This window comes from Poecilia reticulata, chromosome 20 (assembly GCF_904066995.2).
Source record: "Poecilia reticulata chromosome 20, P_reticulata-male-v2, whole genome shotgun sequence".
Classification (NCBI taxonomy): Eukaryota; Metazoa; Chordata; class Actinopteri; order Cyprinodontiformes; family Poeciliidae; genus Poecilia; species Poecilia reticulata.
The window spans coordinates 2015097-2031234 of NC_088849.1; the positions used below are offsets into that span (position 1 = coordinate 2015097).

At 41.4% G+C, this 16138-nt stretch overlaps 2 protein-coding genes across 14 annotated transcripts in view; one reads left to right on the forward strand and one right to left on the reverse strand.

Moving 5' to 3' along the window:
• plppr5b (phospholipid phosphatase related 5b) overlaps positions 1 to 15067 on the reverse strand; it is a 107283-nt gene extending 92216 nt beyond the window's left edge. For 6 of the 12 annotated variants that reach the window (XM_017301829.2, XM_081601465.1, XM_081601464.1 and 3 more), the window contains exon 1: positions 13825 to 15061. In XM_017301829.2, the coding sequence (XP_017157318.2) occupies positions 13825 to 14028 (204 nt within the window). In that variant the 5' untranslated portion in view covers positions 14029 to 15061. Of the gene's footprint in view, positions 1 to 13824 lie in introns of all 12 variants that reach the window. The other 6 variants (XM_081601461.1, XM_081601460.1, XM_081601463.1 and 3 more) reach the window with 5 other exon arrangements.
• Positions 9688 to 16138, forward strand: part of plppr4b (phospholipid phosphatase related 4b) — a 69633-nt gene continuing 63182 nt past the window's right edge. Inside the window, exon 1 of one of the 2 annotated variants that reach the window (XM_008438532.3) lies at positions 9688 to 9799. The gene's annotated coding sequence lies outside the window, so the exon portion shown is untranslated. Of the gene's footprint in view, positions 9805 to 16138 lie in introns of both variants that reach the window. The other variant, XM_081601458.1, reaches the window with a different exon arrangement.

The following is a 16138-nucleotide window of genomic DNA, read 5'->3' on the forward strand; positions in this document are numbered from 1 at the left end:
CTATTTGCACACAGAACAGTGTCTTCTTGTCACTGGGGCTGTGCTGCAGCTGTAGAGATAAAGATAACAGCAGCCATTATTCAACAACTAGAACCATACTTCATGAAACCCATTTTCCTCTCAGCTCTCTTTAGTATCACATTATTGCTATGAGCAAACAATATTAGCTCATGCTGTAGTTCTTGTCAGATGGGAACATGATTTCTTGTGTCTTATCTGCATTCATTCTTAAATGACAGAGAAGCAGATTATTACAAATCACTAAATACAGTAATCACTTGCTTCTGGCTTCCACCGGAACAAAGTATTGGCTAACTGAACTGGAAAGAGAACACATGCTTTATGTTTTCACAAGAACTAATTCCATAACACGGGAGTTCAACCAAAAACATAAATCACTGGTCTTATTTACAGTTTATTAGTTAGATAATTATTTGAGCAGCTGTTTTGCTCAGTTAGGTCCATCAGCAGAGGAACATTGTTTTCTAAAACAGGTTGTCAGAAAATGTAAAACATACATTTTCTGACATACAGTGGTGCAAAAAGTGGGCATGCAGCGCATAGGGGCACTGCACCAGTCTGGAGGGGGCAGCGCTCCTTCACCTCACGCCCATAACGGGGTAAATGTAGCATGTTTTACCTTTCACGTACCTTCATGTTGGGGGGTGGGGGATAGGTAGAGCGAGTATATGTTGTGTACGCATCCACCTGAGAAGAAATCTAGCGCGTGTTCCTTCACCTTCACGTACCTTCCTTCAGGCTAGGGGGGGGGGGGGGGGGAAGTGCCAATTTATGTGTTCGCATCCACTTGAATAATATGTAGTTGCGACCCTATGCAGACATGTTTCTATTCAAACATGGAACATGGCATGTGCACATAAAGGTTAGCAGTAAAAAAACACAAGAAAACAAGAACCAGAGGGAGACCAACAAATTACAAGTGAAGTCTTTGTAAGTAGTGATGACATAGAAACTTCTTCTTGGTGTCGCATTGAATTATAAAGCTAATCAACTATAAGACAAACGTAATCCACCTGTTATTTGTGACATGTTTGGGGTTATAGGTCAAAGTAGAAACTGGGCTATGTCTACAAAACACATGTTTTCATTGTTCACATGAATACGACAGGGAGAAATTTCCATTCAGGAACTCGTTTAAAAAAACCTTTCTAGGATCATCTAAACATTGTTTCTATGTGAACATGGGGCACTAATGGTTATGTGTTGAGGTTTTTTTTTTTAGTTCAGAAGATACTGTCTATACAGATGTCCCTGCTTTAGAGTCCTCACCAACCTCTTGCTGTCACAAGTTTATCTGAAAACTCTTTTCCACTGTGTGATTTTCGCCTCTGTGAAAGATATGAAAAAAAACCTGAAAACTGATGACTGCTGATTTAGGTTCTGCTGATCAAGGACAGTCAGCAACTAGCTGACTGATGCGACTCTGATGTAGTAACACATCTTACAGTCTGGTGTCTTTAACCACAGACAGAAGATGCACCAGATGATTCAGGGGGGCATTTTCTAAATGATCTTTGGAGGAAGGGAGTAGAAAAAAAATGCAATGCTACGTTTGGATTGGGAGTCCATTTATTGTGCTCTCACTGAGGAACGACCCACATTATCTAAGCCAGTGGTGCCCAAAGTCGGTCCTCGAGGGTCGGCATCCTGCATGTTTTAGTTCTCTCCCTGGTGGTAGTAACAACCTCCTCAACAGGTCAGTGTTCTTTTTAGGCCTTCTAATGAGCCACCATTTGATTCAGGTGTGCTAAACCAGGGAGAGAACTAAAACATGCAGGATGTCGGCCCTCGGGGACCGACTTTGGGCACCTCTGATCTAAGACGTGTGGCTGATTTGCTTCTTTTGCCAGGATGCTCCTGATGGCGCATAGTGGTTCTGATCCAGGAAATGTGCTTCTCGCTGGTTTCACACTCAGCCTACTAAGGAGTTAATGTTTAATTCAGAGGTTCTATCCTCTGGGATTTGAACCAACAACTCCCAAACCATTACTGGTCTGGATATTTCCAGTGGGCTGAACATCCACATATATGACATTCAGCCAACTAATATAACACAGTGCATCCAAGTGTGCACATGTTTGTGCACAAATGTCTGTTGTGTGGTCTTGGAGGCAACTGGTTCTCCCAGCAGGAGTCGACAGTGTGGCAGGTAATGCTATATGTTTATTTGTCTGCTTGCTGCTGGTTTGAGACTGCTATAGCTGCAAAAATGTTCCATAACCCGTCCAACATCCTCCCACAGGGTTCAGATCCTTGCCTGTGCCTTCTAACATCACTGTGGTCAACTGTGTCTCCATGTTCAGCTTGGATTTCTTGGGATTAATATTAAGTAATAATAATCTGGTAATGATGATCAAACTTGAGTTGTTTTAGGTAGAGGATCAGCTGGTTAATGATACAGTGACCTCCTTGACATCCTCTCCTGTGGATTTCATTATAGATAAGTGGACGGTCCACTCCATTCTCCAGCTGGGGCCAGTGGACAACAGTGGACAGCAAGTGATAATTCTACTCATTCCGTTCTACTCCACTGTTTCATTCTATCATCCACTGAACAGCCAGATGTGAATGAATCTGTGCCTGTAGTCTTGCTGTTTATGTGTGGAAGTCTAGAAGTATTCCTATTATGTTGAAGTCCTCATCAGCTTGTCTCGGAAAGATGGATAACTGACCAGTTCATGTGATGCACCCGTCCCTTAGTAACCCAGCTGCCTGTTTCTATCAGATGGTAGCTCTTCCATTCTGGGAGCCACAGTGCTATGTCTCAGGAAAACAGTAGGGAAGTTTAGCTTTTTCTCAAGACAAATGTTCGCCACCATTTTTTTAGACACAGTCTTTAACATTTTATAGAAAATATGAGCATGAAATTTTGTGAGAATAATTTTAAATTGAGAGTACTAGTAATTACTAGAAAATGCAACTCATTTTCTAGTAATCAAGTTTGAAATTCTGGAATTATAACTACTCACAAAAAAAAGAGTTGCAATTGTTTTAAAAAGAACCACAGTGAGTTTTATTTAATCCTTGTATCTGTCCTTATTTCCTCCAACTGCCCAACATGTTTAGAAACCATCTTTGGGAAAGGGTTGAGGTCCAAGGTCAGACTGCAGAATTGGCTTAGCAGCATTGAGAGCCAAAGACCATTTGTCCACTTCCTCATCAGCTTAACAGGAGCTGACAGTGCCACAGTCACAATGTGTTACCTGTTTAGTCCCTAACTATCTCCCTGTGAGAGGAGAGTCCGTCAGATAGTTGAACCTTGGTTTCAGGAAGAGCACTGTGGTTTTCATCCTGGCCGTGGAACACTGGACCAGCTCTACACCCTCAGCAGGGTCCTGGAGGGTGCATGGGAGTTCGCCCAACCAGTCTACATGTGTTTTGTAGACTTGGAGAAGGCGTTCGACCGCGTCCCTCGGGTGTACTGTGTAGGGTCCTCCGGGAGTATGGGGTACCGGGTCCTTTGATATGGGCTGTCAGGGCTGCTCTTTGTCACTGATTCTGCTCATTACTTTCATGGATGGAATTTCTAGGCGCAGCCAAGGTGTTGAGGGGATCCGTTTTGGTGGCCTTAGGATCGCGTCTCTGCTTTTTGCGGATGATGTGGTCCTGTTGGCTTCATTGGGTCGTGATCAGCAGCTCTGGCTGGAGCGGTTCGCAGCCGAGTGTGAAGCGGCTGGGATGAGGATCGGTGCCTCCAAATCCGAGGCCATGGACTTGAGCCGGAAAAGGGTAGCATGCCTTCTCTGGGTTGGGGTGTGTGTCCTGCCCCAAGTGGAGGAGTTTAAGTATCTGGGGATCTTGTTCACGAATGAGGGAAGAAGGTAGCGGGAGATTGACAGGCAGACTGGTGCAGCGTTTGCAGTGAAACGGGTGCTGTACCGGTCCGTCGTGGTGAAGAGAGAGCCGAGTCAAAAAGCAAAGCTGTCGATTTACCGGTCGATCTACGTTTCTACCCTCATCTATGGTCATGAGCTCTGGGTCATGACCGAAAGAACGAGGTCCCGGATACAAGTGGCCAAAATAGGTTTTCTCCACAGAAAACCTATTTCTGTGGAGAATAAGTTTTCCACAAGGGAGATAGGGAGCTTGAGCCAGTTGAGGTGACACAGGCATCTGGTAAGGATGCCTCCTGGACGCCTGCGTTTTGAGGTGTTCCGGGCACGTCCACGGGGAGGAGGCCTCAGGGAAGACCCAGGACATGCTGGAGGGACAATGTCTCTCGGCTCTCCTGGGAACGCCTTGGGATTCCCCTATAGGAGCTGGAGCAAGTGGCTGGGGAGATGGAAGTCTGGGCCTCCCTTATTAAGCTGCTACCCCCGTGACCCGATCCCGGAAAAGTGGAAGAAAATGGATGGATGGATATCTCCCTGTGTTTTCTGCTTTCTGTTCATATCTGTCTGAGTGGACCTGCTCCCTGCAGGCTGCAGCAGGACGGTGTGATCAGGCCATCCTTTTATGGCTTATTGACTAAACTGCTCTTTTAGTGATGTTGAACTTGTGCACTCTTTTTTTCTTCCATCCTTCATCCTTAAGCCGTCACTTATTTCATTTTATACAAATCTATGCAAGGACGCTCATCTGTCATCATCAGCAGTGCACCACAGGACAAGGTTTAGCAGGTCATTTAGCCTCCCTCCAGACAGCTTCCACTGTCATTTCTACTGGCTCCATATTTCTCCATCTGCAGGGTAATCAGGTTTGTAGCCACAACAGATGTTAGATGGAAAAACAACACTGGCTTCCATGTGAGCAATAGAAATGGCTTAACAGACTCTTGAGACAAGATGGAGGACCATCCCATTTTGTCTCCACTCTGTAAATTCCAGAGAGCATCATTCAATAATTTGAACATTATGGTTTTAAGATAATAGTTGTCAAAGATATATTATGCAAGTGAAAGAAGGAGGCTATCGGATCCTGCAGTGTGTGGTTGAAGCTGATTGGGATGGTTTCAGCAGAAATGTGCAACCACTGCTGATGTAAGAATCATTTTGCTTGGCAAAAATGGTAGAAATGTTTGCTTTAAAATTTAACTCAAAGCTAAAATATATGATTTTAGATTAAAGGCCTACTGGCATCTTTAATCATCTTTTCAGATTGATAATGTCACTCAGTCTAACAGTAAAGGTGCTGTTACACAGTGTGACAGACAGACAGATAGGAGAGGCTGAGCATGCTGCCTGCGGCAAGCCAGTGCTAAGGGTGATGGAGGAGGAGACGGTGCTGTGGATCCTGACAGCCTGAGGTCTGTTGGTCAGGAAGTCCAGAATCCAGTTCTCCAGTGTGGGACTCAGTCCAAGAGAGGAGAGATTCTGCACCCTGGTCTGTATTACCATGTTATGACAGTATTGAGACAGATAATCTGTGAAAAAAAAATCAAGCTTTTCCACCTTTTCCCAGTGCTGTATAAAAACAACCAATCAGAGGGGGTGAGCCTTGGCTCTCACAGTCATGCTTGTGTGTGCTCTCACCTGTCCAATCTCCCTGTCTCCCTCCCTTGCTCTCAGCTAAGCTACAGTCATCAGTAGTCTGTTGTGAATGCTAAGGCTGGTTAGCATGGCAACCAATGACGTTATATAAACGGTTTTCCTGTAATGAGTTATTACATTAGCACATTTAGCAGCATGTTCATGACAATGATTGTCCTTATCAAGACTCACCTCCTGGCTCTGATTGGATGTTTTTGGTGTATTTCTTCAGTCGGCAATAGTAGCTCAGGGAGGGGCTCAATTTCTTAACATGTTATATGTCTCCCATGGTGGGTTGTAACAAAGTACTTGTTCTTACTTAAGTAAATGTTTAATTTATCTGCAATTTATTTAAGTAGATTTAATCATAGGTACTTATGACTTTTACGAAAAGATTCTACAGTAACTACATTTCTATGAAGCATTGCGATACACTTTACATCCAAGTCGCATTGTGCTTTTTTGATTTGTTTGCTAGTTTGAAAGTAATCAATGGAGAAAGAGGAATTGGTCCACTGAACCACTGCAAAGTGGTAAAGTAACAATAGCAAGGCCAAAATGAAGTCCACCAACGGTAGTCATCCAGAAGACCTGCGCCACCCATGTGGCCTTGTTTAAAAGATTTATTTGAAAGCGGTCAATGGAGTAGATCATGGGTGGTGGTAACTCCTGCCAATTTCATTTAAAATTCTTATTCAACTGTGCTTTTCCTTGTAAACCAAGTCTTTGTTATCTACTTTGTTGCACTCTGGTCCTGTGTATATATTTTTGCACCACGTGGCAATGTCAGGAAGGGAAAAATCTCGTACTTTTCAGACACAGCTAAAGTCATGCTCACAGGCCTCGGTTTCTTTGCTGGTAGACCCATGTGTCGCTCCGACTCAGATGAACCCGGACGGCGACACCGTAAAGCTCGAACTATTGTCTTCTTTGAAAGAAGATATTGCCAGCATTATTAAGAAGGAACTTCAAGAGGTTCTTGGAGATGCGTTGTCATCCATTAAAGCTGAGGTAAAGCAAGGTACTTGCATAGTGAAAACTAACGGCTACGGTGGGGGATCTGGGTGAGGCGCTCACTGGTTGCACTGACGACATTGCCAGTATAAAATCTACTCTGGAGCAGCTTATGGCTAAAGTCACCATGTTGGAAGACAAGTGTGAGGACTTAAGAGTCAAGATCGCCCCGCAAAAATATCAGGATCATCGGCGTGGAGGAGGGCGGGGTGATGCTCACCTACCGTCGTGGCTGCACTACTGAAGGAAGCGCTTGGACTGGAAAAGGAACCGCTGGTGGACTGGTCTCATCGCTCTCTTCAACCCAAACCCAAACAGGCGAACGACCTCGAGTAATCGTGTGCAGGCTTTATTACTACAGTGACTGTCAGGACATTTTACGTCTTGCGAGGGAGCGCCAGTGGATTAAAGTCAGAGCCAGGACTATATCAATTTTTCTGGATCACATTGCGAAGGTTGCCCGGGCGCATTACTTACAATGGAGTTGTAAAGGAGTTTACTGCATCCGAGGACTCAAAGCAATACGTTCAGACTTTGATTTCTGAGGGAGCCCTATTCGCTCTTAATGAGCCCTGGTCATAGACTGTGTTTGGGTGAATATTAGAGGTGTGCCGATCGATCGGCCACTCATAATAATCAACCGATTTCCATAAAAAAGTGTATGATCGGTGATCGCCGATCATTGTCTCTTGTTGCCGATCACCTGCATCTCATTTCGCAGCCTGCATGTGCAGCTGATCTCCTTTTTCCTTCACACTGCGCATCAACAAATCCTAAGTGATGTGGCAAGGAACTATAACGCTCTTAGAGTAAGTTTGCACCGAAGAAATACCTTGGGGGTGAAGAATGTCAAAATGCACACAACGAATCTAATATGACTTTTAAGAATCAAACATTTGACGGAGTTTGGCTAGGTCGAGGCTCACTGCAGGGAAAAAAAGGGACATCCGGAGCGATCAGATAGCAAGCAAAGCAGCGCACATCTATTAATACTCACCCGGAAGCGCATCACTGTCAGAAAGCTAAACAAATAACCCGAAAAATAATTTAAATAAACGAGCTGGCGGTGTAAGACTCTGGTTCTGCTCCCGCTGTTGGACCGCCGCTACGCGTTACAGGTAGTAATATTTCAGTGAACTCTCACACCGAACAGCTACTTAAAGCTGCAGTACGTAACTTAAACAATGATTTTACATATGCATTAAAACATTCGCTATGTAATGACATGAGATAGATAATCTCTGGAAGAAAAAAAAAATCGATGCCTCCGCTCAGTCACAACCAGCCAATCAGAGCCAGCATTACTCAGCTAGCCAAGCTGTCAGGAAGTTTTGATTTAGTAACTCAATATTGTTTATTTTGATGCAACCTGCATTTGATTCTGAATGAATATTTATTTTTTCTTGACATTATTTGATATCTGGTAAGGATGCCTCCTGGATGCCTCCCTGGTGAGGTGTTCCGGGCACGTCCCACCGGGAGGAGGCCTCGGGGAAGACCCAGGACACGCTGGAGGGATTACGTCTCTCGGCTGGCCTGGGAACGCCTTGGGATTCCCCCGGAGGAGCTGGAAGAAGTGGCTGGGGGGAGGGAAGTCTGGGCCTCCCTTCTGAAGCTTCTGCCCCAGCGACCCGACCCCGGATAAGCGGAAGAAAATGGATGGATGGATGGATGGATGGATGGATTATTTGATATAGGCAGTGTTGTGAGATTTGACTTGTGCATAATTTATGGTACTGAGAGCCTTACTGTTAAATATTGTTTTACTGATTGCAGGTTTTTCAGTTGTCCTTTTGACGGAATAGTTGCTGTATTGTGCCTGCAAATATTTTGTAATTTATATCTAAATTAGGTGTCTTTATTGCCAGATCATCTTTCCATTTTGCCAGATCATGTAGTATTTATACCTAAAGTGAAAAATTAACAGCCAATCCAGGTGATTTGCAGAGATCGGTGATCGGCAAAGACCGGCCTCATGGGTGATCGGTATCGGAATCGGCAGCAAAAAACCTGATCGGAGCATCTCCAGTGAATATATCGTTCTTAACTTTCATTCAGACTTGAGGTTTATTTATATCACTTGGATATTAAAGATATGGTTATATCTCGTTCAGTTTAGAAATTAGTAATGCTCGTGAGCATCTATACATTATATAAACATATATATTTATTGTTATGTAGTATTTTTCTCCATTATATATGGATTTTGCGGTTCTCAATCTTGTTGCAATATAATAAAAATAATCTTAAAGTAGCATAATAATGCACATACTAGTATTCTAATTTGGAGGCTGGTGGGGGTTATTAGTCACTTTTTGTTAAATACACTTCTGTATCTGTTTGCTCTGCTTTATCTCCATGTTCACGTTTTATTGTGAATAACTGCCGTGTATAGCCGTCTCCATTGCTCTGTTTTTATCGAGACTTTGGGTGCTGCTTTGTTATGGGTTTATTTTTGGGCATGGGTTGTGGGGAGGTCCATCTCAGCTCTTTATGGTTGTTTTTATTTTCATTTTCTTAAATGGTTAATACCACTGTAGACCCCGGTATGGCAGGATCAGGCACTTATCTTTGTTTAATTAAATGGAACATCAAGGGCATGGGTCACCCTGTTAAAAGATCAAAAGTTTTTTTTTTCCCACCTTAAGCTGTTAAAACCCTTGATAGTGTTTTTACAAGAGACTCATCTTCGCATTAAGGATGACAATAGGTTACGTTGCTCTTGGATGAATCAAGTTTTTTATTCAGATTTTAATTCTAAATCAAGAGGAGTAGCCATTTTGAAAACAGTAAAATTCTCGCCCACTGATGAACAGCTGATAAATATGGCAGATATGTGATAGTTGCTGGAATATTAATGCAGAAAAAAGGTTCTTCTGGTAAACATATATGCTCCAAACATTGATGATGCTGAGTTTGCAAATAGATTATTGAGCAGCTTCCCGTTTTTGGATTCTCAATTGCTAATTTTAGGGGGTGACTTAAATTGTGTCATTGATCTAGAGTTTGTTGGGTTTCGGGGTTTTGGAATGGCTGTTGTCAGTGTTTTCCACCAGAGAGCGACCTGAGGGTTACCACCTGAGGGCGTGTGTCAGTGTATGCTGATCAGCACACCTGACAACAATCCCGTCATCTGGAGGAGTATAATTGGAGGGAGCTGCCGACACATCTTCCCAGAGTGTTAGCCAGTAATAGTACAGGCTCAACCTCTGACCAAGCTCCGTTCCTGTAGTGATCATCTCCCTGTGTCTCCTTCTCAGGTGTTTCCCTTTGATGCCCTGGCATTACCTAGTAAGGTAAGGTAAGGTAATTTTATTTATATAGCACATTTTCAGCAACGAAGCAATTCAAAGTGCTTTACATGAATTAAAAGGACATACAAACAAAATAACAGACCAAAGGAAAGAAACAAAAAAGAGGAAAGGACACATGAGGGCAAATGGCAACATTCAGACAAAACAAAAGGCAAAACGGAGACGAGAGTGAAGGCGGTGACATGAAAGGGCCATGAAACTAGGTTGCTGAGGTTTCTGGCAAAGTCCGATAGAGGTGTTTATCGAGGAATGTCCTTGGGAGAGCTCAGCTCCACAACTCCATGGATAACAGGAGGGGGCGAGGAGGGAAAGAGTTACATCACACATCTGAAAATTGATTGGGTACTTTCTTAAAAATTACATCATGATTATAATTTTTTTATTGTATGCAATTTTAATAAATAGTAAAAGATTATTAAGGCACTTAAAAATTCATACATATTCATATTTTGTTCCCTTAAAGTATACTTTTATTTAATATATTAAAAGTGTATTTTGGTACAATTATGTTTAAGTGTGTATAAAGTTCTAATTTCGAAATTGGTACAAGCGTATTTTTAGTATACTTCAGATATACCTATAGGTAGTACACTTAATATTTAGTATACTTAAAGTGTACTTTCACAAATTTAAGTGTTTGAAGTATACTAAAGTATACTTTTTTTTCCACCTGGGCAGCTTCTCCTGTTTCAGAGTTTTGGGCAATGTGTGCGTCGGTTTTTTTTTTTTAACCCCCTATGGTGCACAGCATTCGGGAAATGTATCGATGGGGAAAAGGCAGACTGACATAAACTTTTTAGAACAACGGGAACAATTTCGGTATTCTGATTATTGAAATTTAAAAGTGCCGGGGTACCGTTCTATCACACCCATTTCATACCCGACCACTTGCAGCACCGGTGTTAACGCTATAAAATTAACGCTCTCTACCGTGGTATCACCCATGGAAGGATTTCTTTATTTAAATATGTTCATTTTTAAGAGGGATACACAGTGAGGGTATCGTGATTTTAGTAATTACATGTTTATAAGAGTGATTTTCTGTTGTCCTTCCATGGAAGCCGGCAGTCTTCAAACGGAAATAAAACACTTTTTAATATAAGTTGCTGCTTTGACATGATCACAGAACTGACAAAACATATGTACAAAAATACCAGACAAAGTGAATCACAGCAACGTCATCAGTCGGTGTAACGCTGAACTGATGCGGAGCGGAGCTGCGCCAAAAGCTACAAACACTGAATAGAAGAAGAGCTGCCATCGATACAGTTGCAGCCAAGCGTGATTTAATGTTACAAAATACAGTTTTACTCAAAAATACAGTTTTGCTTAAAGTCTAAACTGATATTGTTGTGCATTTAAGGTGTAAAGTTTACCTTCGACCAAACGCCCCCTAAAGGCATCCCAGCGCCCCCCTTTTGTAAAAATTTCCGCCAGCGCCCCCTGCCGTCCTCTGAACGCCCCCTGGGGGGCGGTACTGCAAACGTTGAGAACCGCTATTCTAGGGATATAATTACAAAAAAATATTCTCTTATGTCTTATTTTAAAAGTATAATAATTGATAGATGCAATTTGACATTACAAAAGTATATAATATATAACATATTTATCTGTGCAGTGGTAGAATTTGACAGGGAGTAAATAATGAACTCGGTATGTGTAAAATGAACTGGAGTTGAGTGTCCGGTGTTAACCTTCAATAACTCAATGCAATGTTTAAAAGTATAAGAATCAGAGTTGATTTGTTACAATAGAGTAACGTATTAATTCTTATGATCACATTTACTCTCCAGTAATTTGATTGTTTTATTAACACTGTTAGCTAGTGAAAGTTTTACTTTTAATTTTAATTCTGAAATTGTAACAGTACAAAATAGTCCACTTAACCCACTGCTTCTGATGAGGACCAAACAGACAGTGTTAAATTTAACCAAGTGGTGATTTAACATGGCAAAATGTGCTGTATTGGTGCACAGGTCCTTACTCTTACCTCTGCCCGCATTAAACTGAAAATGTCTTTATAACTTTGTTATTGCAGTTTTCCTTTTCTTGTAAATATTGTTGTTTTTTAGTGCACAAATACATGTGCATATTTTCTACATTTATCAAATTATCCTACTAAGTTGCAAATTTTTTTGAATCAGAATTAGCTGTTTTTAATCATTGTAAACTTGGCCTTTGGTACACTCTCTTTTCTAGCTTTTCTGTTTTCTGTCTCTTTTCTAGATAGACTGTCTACCTCAGTCAGTCTACATCAGGGGTGTCCAAAGTCGGTCCTGGAGGGCCGTCATCCTGCATGCTTTAGTTCTCTCCCTGGTTTAGCACACCTGCATCAAATGATGGCTCATTAGAGGCCTAAGCAGAACATTGACTTGCTGAGGAGGTTGTTACTACCACTAGGGAGAGAACTAAAACATGCAGGATGCTGGGCCTCGAGGACCAACTTTGGACACCCCTGATCTACATCCTTCCACTTCCTGCTGGTACACCTGAATTTCTCCACTATCAGACAATAAAAGATATTTATTTTGTATTTTTATATTTCTGTTTGTCTTTTAAAGCTGTGAAATGTTGATATCTTAATGACCTTAAGATGTTTCACTATTTTATCCTACCCATGTTCTAAACAGGGTTTTTTGGGGGCTGTTCCTCAGCTTCGTGTTACTAAACTGTGCTGTCACCGGGCTGCTGCTGATAGATGGCAGAGCTCTGATTATCCAGCAGACACTCGCAGGTAAAACTGCCTGCTATTCATAGCAGTGCATTTAAAGAGGATTCACACCCAGGCACTCACACAGATAGTGACACTGATGTAACTTGGTAGCTTGTCAGTTTCTGATGTGTGTTAATCCTATAGTATTTTTATGAATGAATGAATTCAATAGTTGATGAGCAACAGCAGCTGGTAATCCTTCAGATGGATTAGTTCTTATCCAGCTCAAGATCGTGTTTTCTTAGTGCAGCAAACTGACTTCAGTCTAGCTGATGCTCTTTCTTGAGATGCCGTCATTGTGAGTATTATCCAGATCCTCACACAACAAAGGGAATTCCTTATTCTGCAGGATAACTCTCCTCTTCTATTTGATTTGACATTTGCCACTAAACTGTTTATAAATGAATATTAAGAATCATTTTTGTTTGTCAAGTTTGTGTTCCACTTTGTTCTCAATTAAGACATTTCTGGTACATATACAGAAAAAGGGAAAATACTCTAATCATAGTTCATATACCTAGTTTACATCAAAAGTTAGAAATAAATTAGATCTTATATTTCAGAACTGAATGATGATAAAGTCAAAAGAAGGCCTTTTTATTTCAAATATAAATGCTCTCTATAGCGTCAGCATAGTCTTTGGACTCAACAAGTCTGTCACCTTACATTTATTCTGAAAAGATCGTGGTTTTATCAAAGACCGCTTGTTGAATGTATGATGACTTGTTTGAGATACTCTTGATAATTTATGGTTCCTTCTATAAGACTAAATTTAGTTTTGGTGTTTTTTAATTCATCTGACAAAAACAACATTTTGTTACAGCATAAGATAATGAACACTGAAAAAATAAAGAATTCTGTCTTTAATCACAGATTTGTGACTTTTTCTTGACAGAGTTCAAATATTTTCTTAGAATTCTGACTTTATTCACAGAATTGCAACGTTCTGATTTCTGACATTAACCTCAGAGTGCTGACTTTAATGCAGATGGGCATCTGCTTGTTGTGCAGGAGAAATAACTGTCAGGAGGAACATCATATTATTTACATGTAATAAAAAAGGTCCTAATTCCTTTTTCCAGAAGCTAAACCTTATTGATTTCCTTGCACATTTTCAGGCAGGTTTTACAAAGCCAGTAAACACAGTTGCTTCCATGAAGCCCCGTCGTGAGGAGATGAACAGTGGGCTATCTGCCATTTTTACCCACCCAGGGGAGAAACCAGCAGTTCCAACAAGCTGACAATAAACTCCTCATTTATTGTAATGAATGAGACAGCAGCGAAGTGGACTCACCAGCAGCGTGGGCAGCCCGGCCACCACGGCGTACAGCAGGATGGGCGGGACGGCGCTGCTCTCCTCCGGCCCGAGGTACGGCTTGGTGTACGACGTGTCGTAGCAGAAGAAGCCCTGCACGTGCACGGTGAAGGTGTCCGTGTACTCGAAGTAGTAGGCCAGCATGATGGTTCCGGCCATGATGACCAGCTGGAAGTACAGCATGATGCAGATGGACAGCGAAAGACATTTATTTAGAAGCCCCTTTAGTGTGATTTCCTCCCTTCGCCTCCTCTTCTCCCGGTGCTAGCCGGTGGCAGAGCTGAGAGGCGCTGACCCGCTCATAACGGCTCGGCTGCTCGCGAGCTTATTCCCGCTTCCTCTGCTCACAGCTCCTGGTGCTCTTCCGCACAGAGTGTGAGAGACGGAGAGAGGGAGGAGACAGAGAGAGATGAAGGAGAGAGGGAGAGTGAGACGTGGACAGTCTCACTCTCACTGAGTGAGGAAGGAGGAGTTCACTTCCAGGTGAATAGAAAGCGGACAGATTGATAGACAGAGACACAATCGGAGATGTCACATGAATCTGGATCACAAAGAGCTTCCTGTCAAATCCTCCGCTGCAGAATAAAGCATCTGTCCAGAGAAGGATCCAGGTTATACGGGGCCACTTCCCGTTCAGTCCCATCTTTCACTACTATGTCCCAATTCAATACGGATAACACTTTTATGTTGAATTCAGTGGCGGCGCCAGGGGGGCTTTAGGGGGTGCTATAGCTCCCCCTGTCAAAGTCATAGCACCTCCTAAAAATATTCGATTTTTTATTTTTCATATGATTTAGCATTACTTACATGCAGTTGTTGCGGCATTTTCATCAAAAGACACAAAATAAAAAATAAATTATTATATACTGAGTTAAAAAAAAAAAAAAAAAAAAAAAAACATCCCACGAGAATTTGAACTTTGAGTATTATCACTTTCCAGGAAACAACTGACATGATGCTGGCTCCGCCCCCATGCAGACGTTGAGCAATCCTCCCCCAATCATTCCAGGGTATGTCCGTTATCTAGACTTAGATGATACTGACAGTGTTTATCATAGCAAACTACCATATGTTAGTCAGCATGAAGGTAACCGTAGTAAGCATAACATTTTTTATCATAATATTGATAGTCAAATCAAGCCCTGTAGTGGTTAATTAGGCAATTAAATAAACACAATTTAATAAAATAAAACAAATATGACAATATGACTCTTTGCACGTGACGTCACTGTCTCCACCACGATGGATGTCCAAACCTATGCTCTCCTTTATAAAGCCCGTCAAAATATGTACATGTGGTAGCCTAATGTCGCTGATGAAAAGGTTTCAGACTTCTCCTAAAGGCGTTGGTTTGGCTGCACCGGTGCAGACCCAGGTGGAAAAAAAAGTATACTTTAGTATACTAAATTTTAACATACTTTAGTATACTTTTATCGATGTACTTAAACTGTACTATTTTGGAACAACTAATTTTGTGCTTGGTATACTTTAGTAGTATTTAAATAGTATTAAATTACAACTAATATATTTTAGTATACTATACGTACTTTTTTGGAACAACTTCAAGTGTACTTAAAGTATGCTTTTTAAATATATTTCAGAGCTTTATTATTATATTCTGATATAATTATTATTAGAGATGTGCTGATCAGGATTTTTCCTGCCGATACCGATTCCGATCACATATTTTTTTTTTTTTTTTTTTTCCGTAAACACTACCGGTTACATTATGTGGAATAAGGAACCATGAATTCACCTTAATTTAGACAAAAACTTGTTTTTAATAACTTTTTCCAAGAATAAAACAAAACAAAACAGGCATTCATTAAATTGTACTGATATCGGTAATACTATCTTTAACAGACTGATAACATATGAAGGTTCTGAAGAGGCTAAATAATGCAAAGACCCAAAATAAAACCTCTCAACATTGCCAAAAAAATTCAAGTATAAAACTTAACATTCAAAGGCAAATACAGGATCCATTACAATAAACAATCCTGAGTTACTGAATGAAAACTTCCTGTTAGCATGGCGGCTAGCTGATTACTGCTAGTTCTGAGTGGCTGTTTCTGACTGAGCGGAGTAATTATGCAGAGCAGGGAGGAGATCGATTTTTTTTTTTAGAGATTATCTGTCTCATGTTAGGACAGCGAAAGTTTTAATACGTATGTAAAATTAATTTTTTTAGGTTAGATGCTGCAGCTTTAAACAGAGGTTCGGTGTGGCGCGTAGCAGCGGCTGGAAGACTTAAATAATTTTGCGGGTTATTTGTTTAGCTTTCTGACCGTCA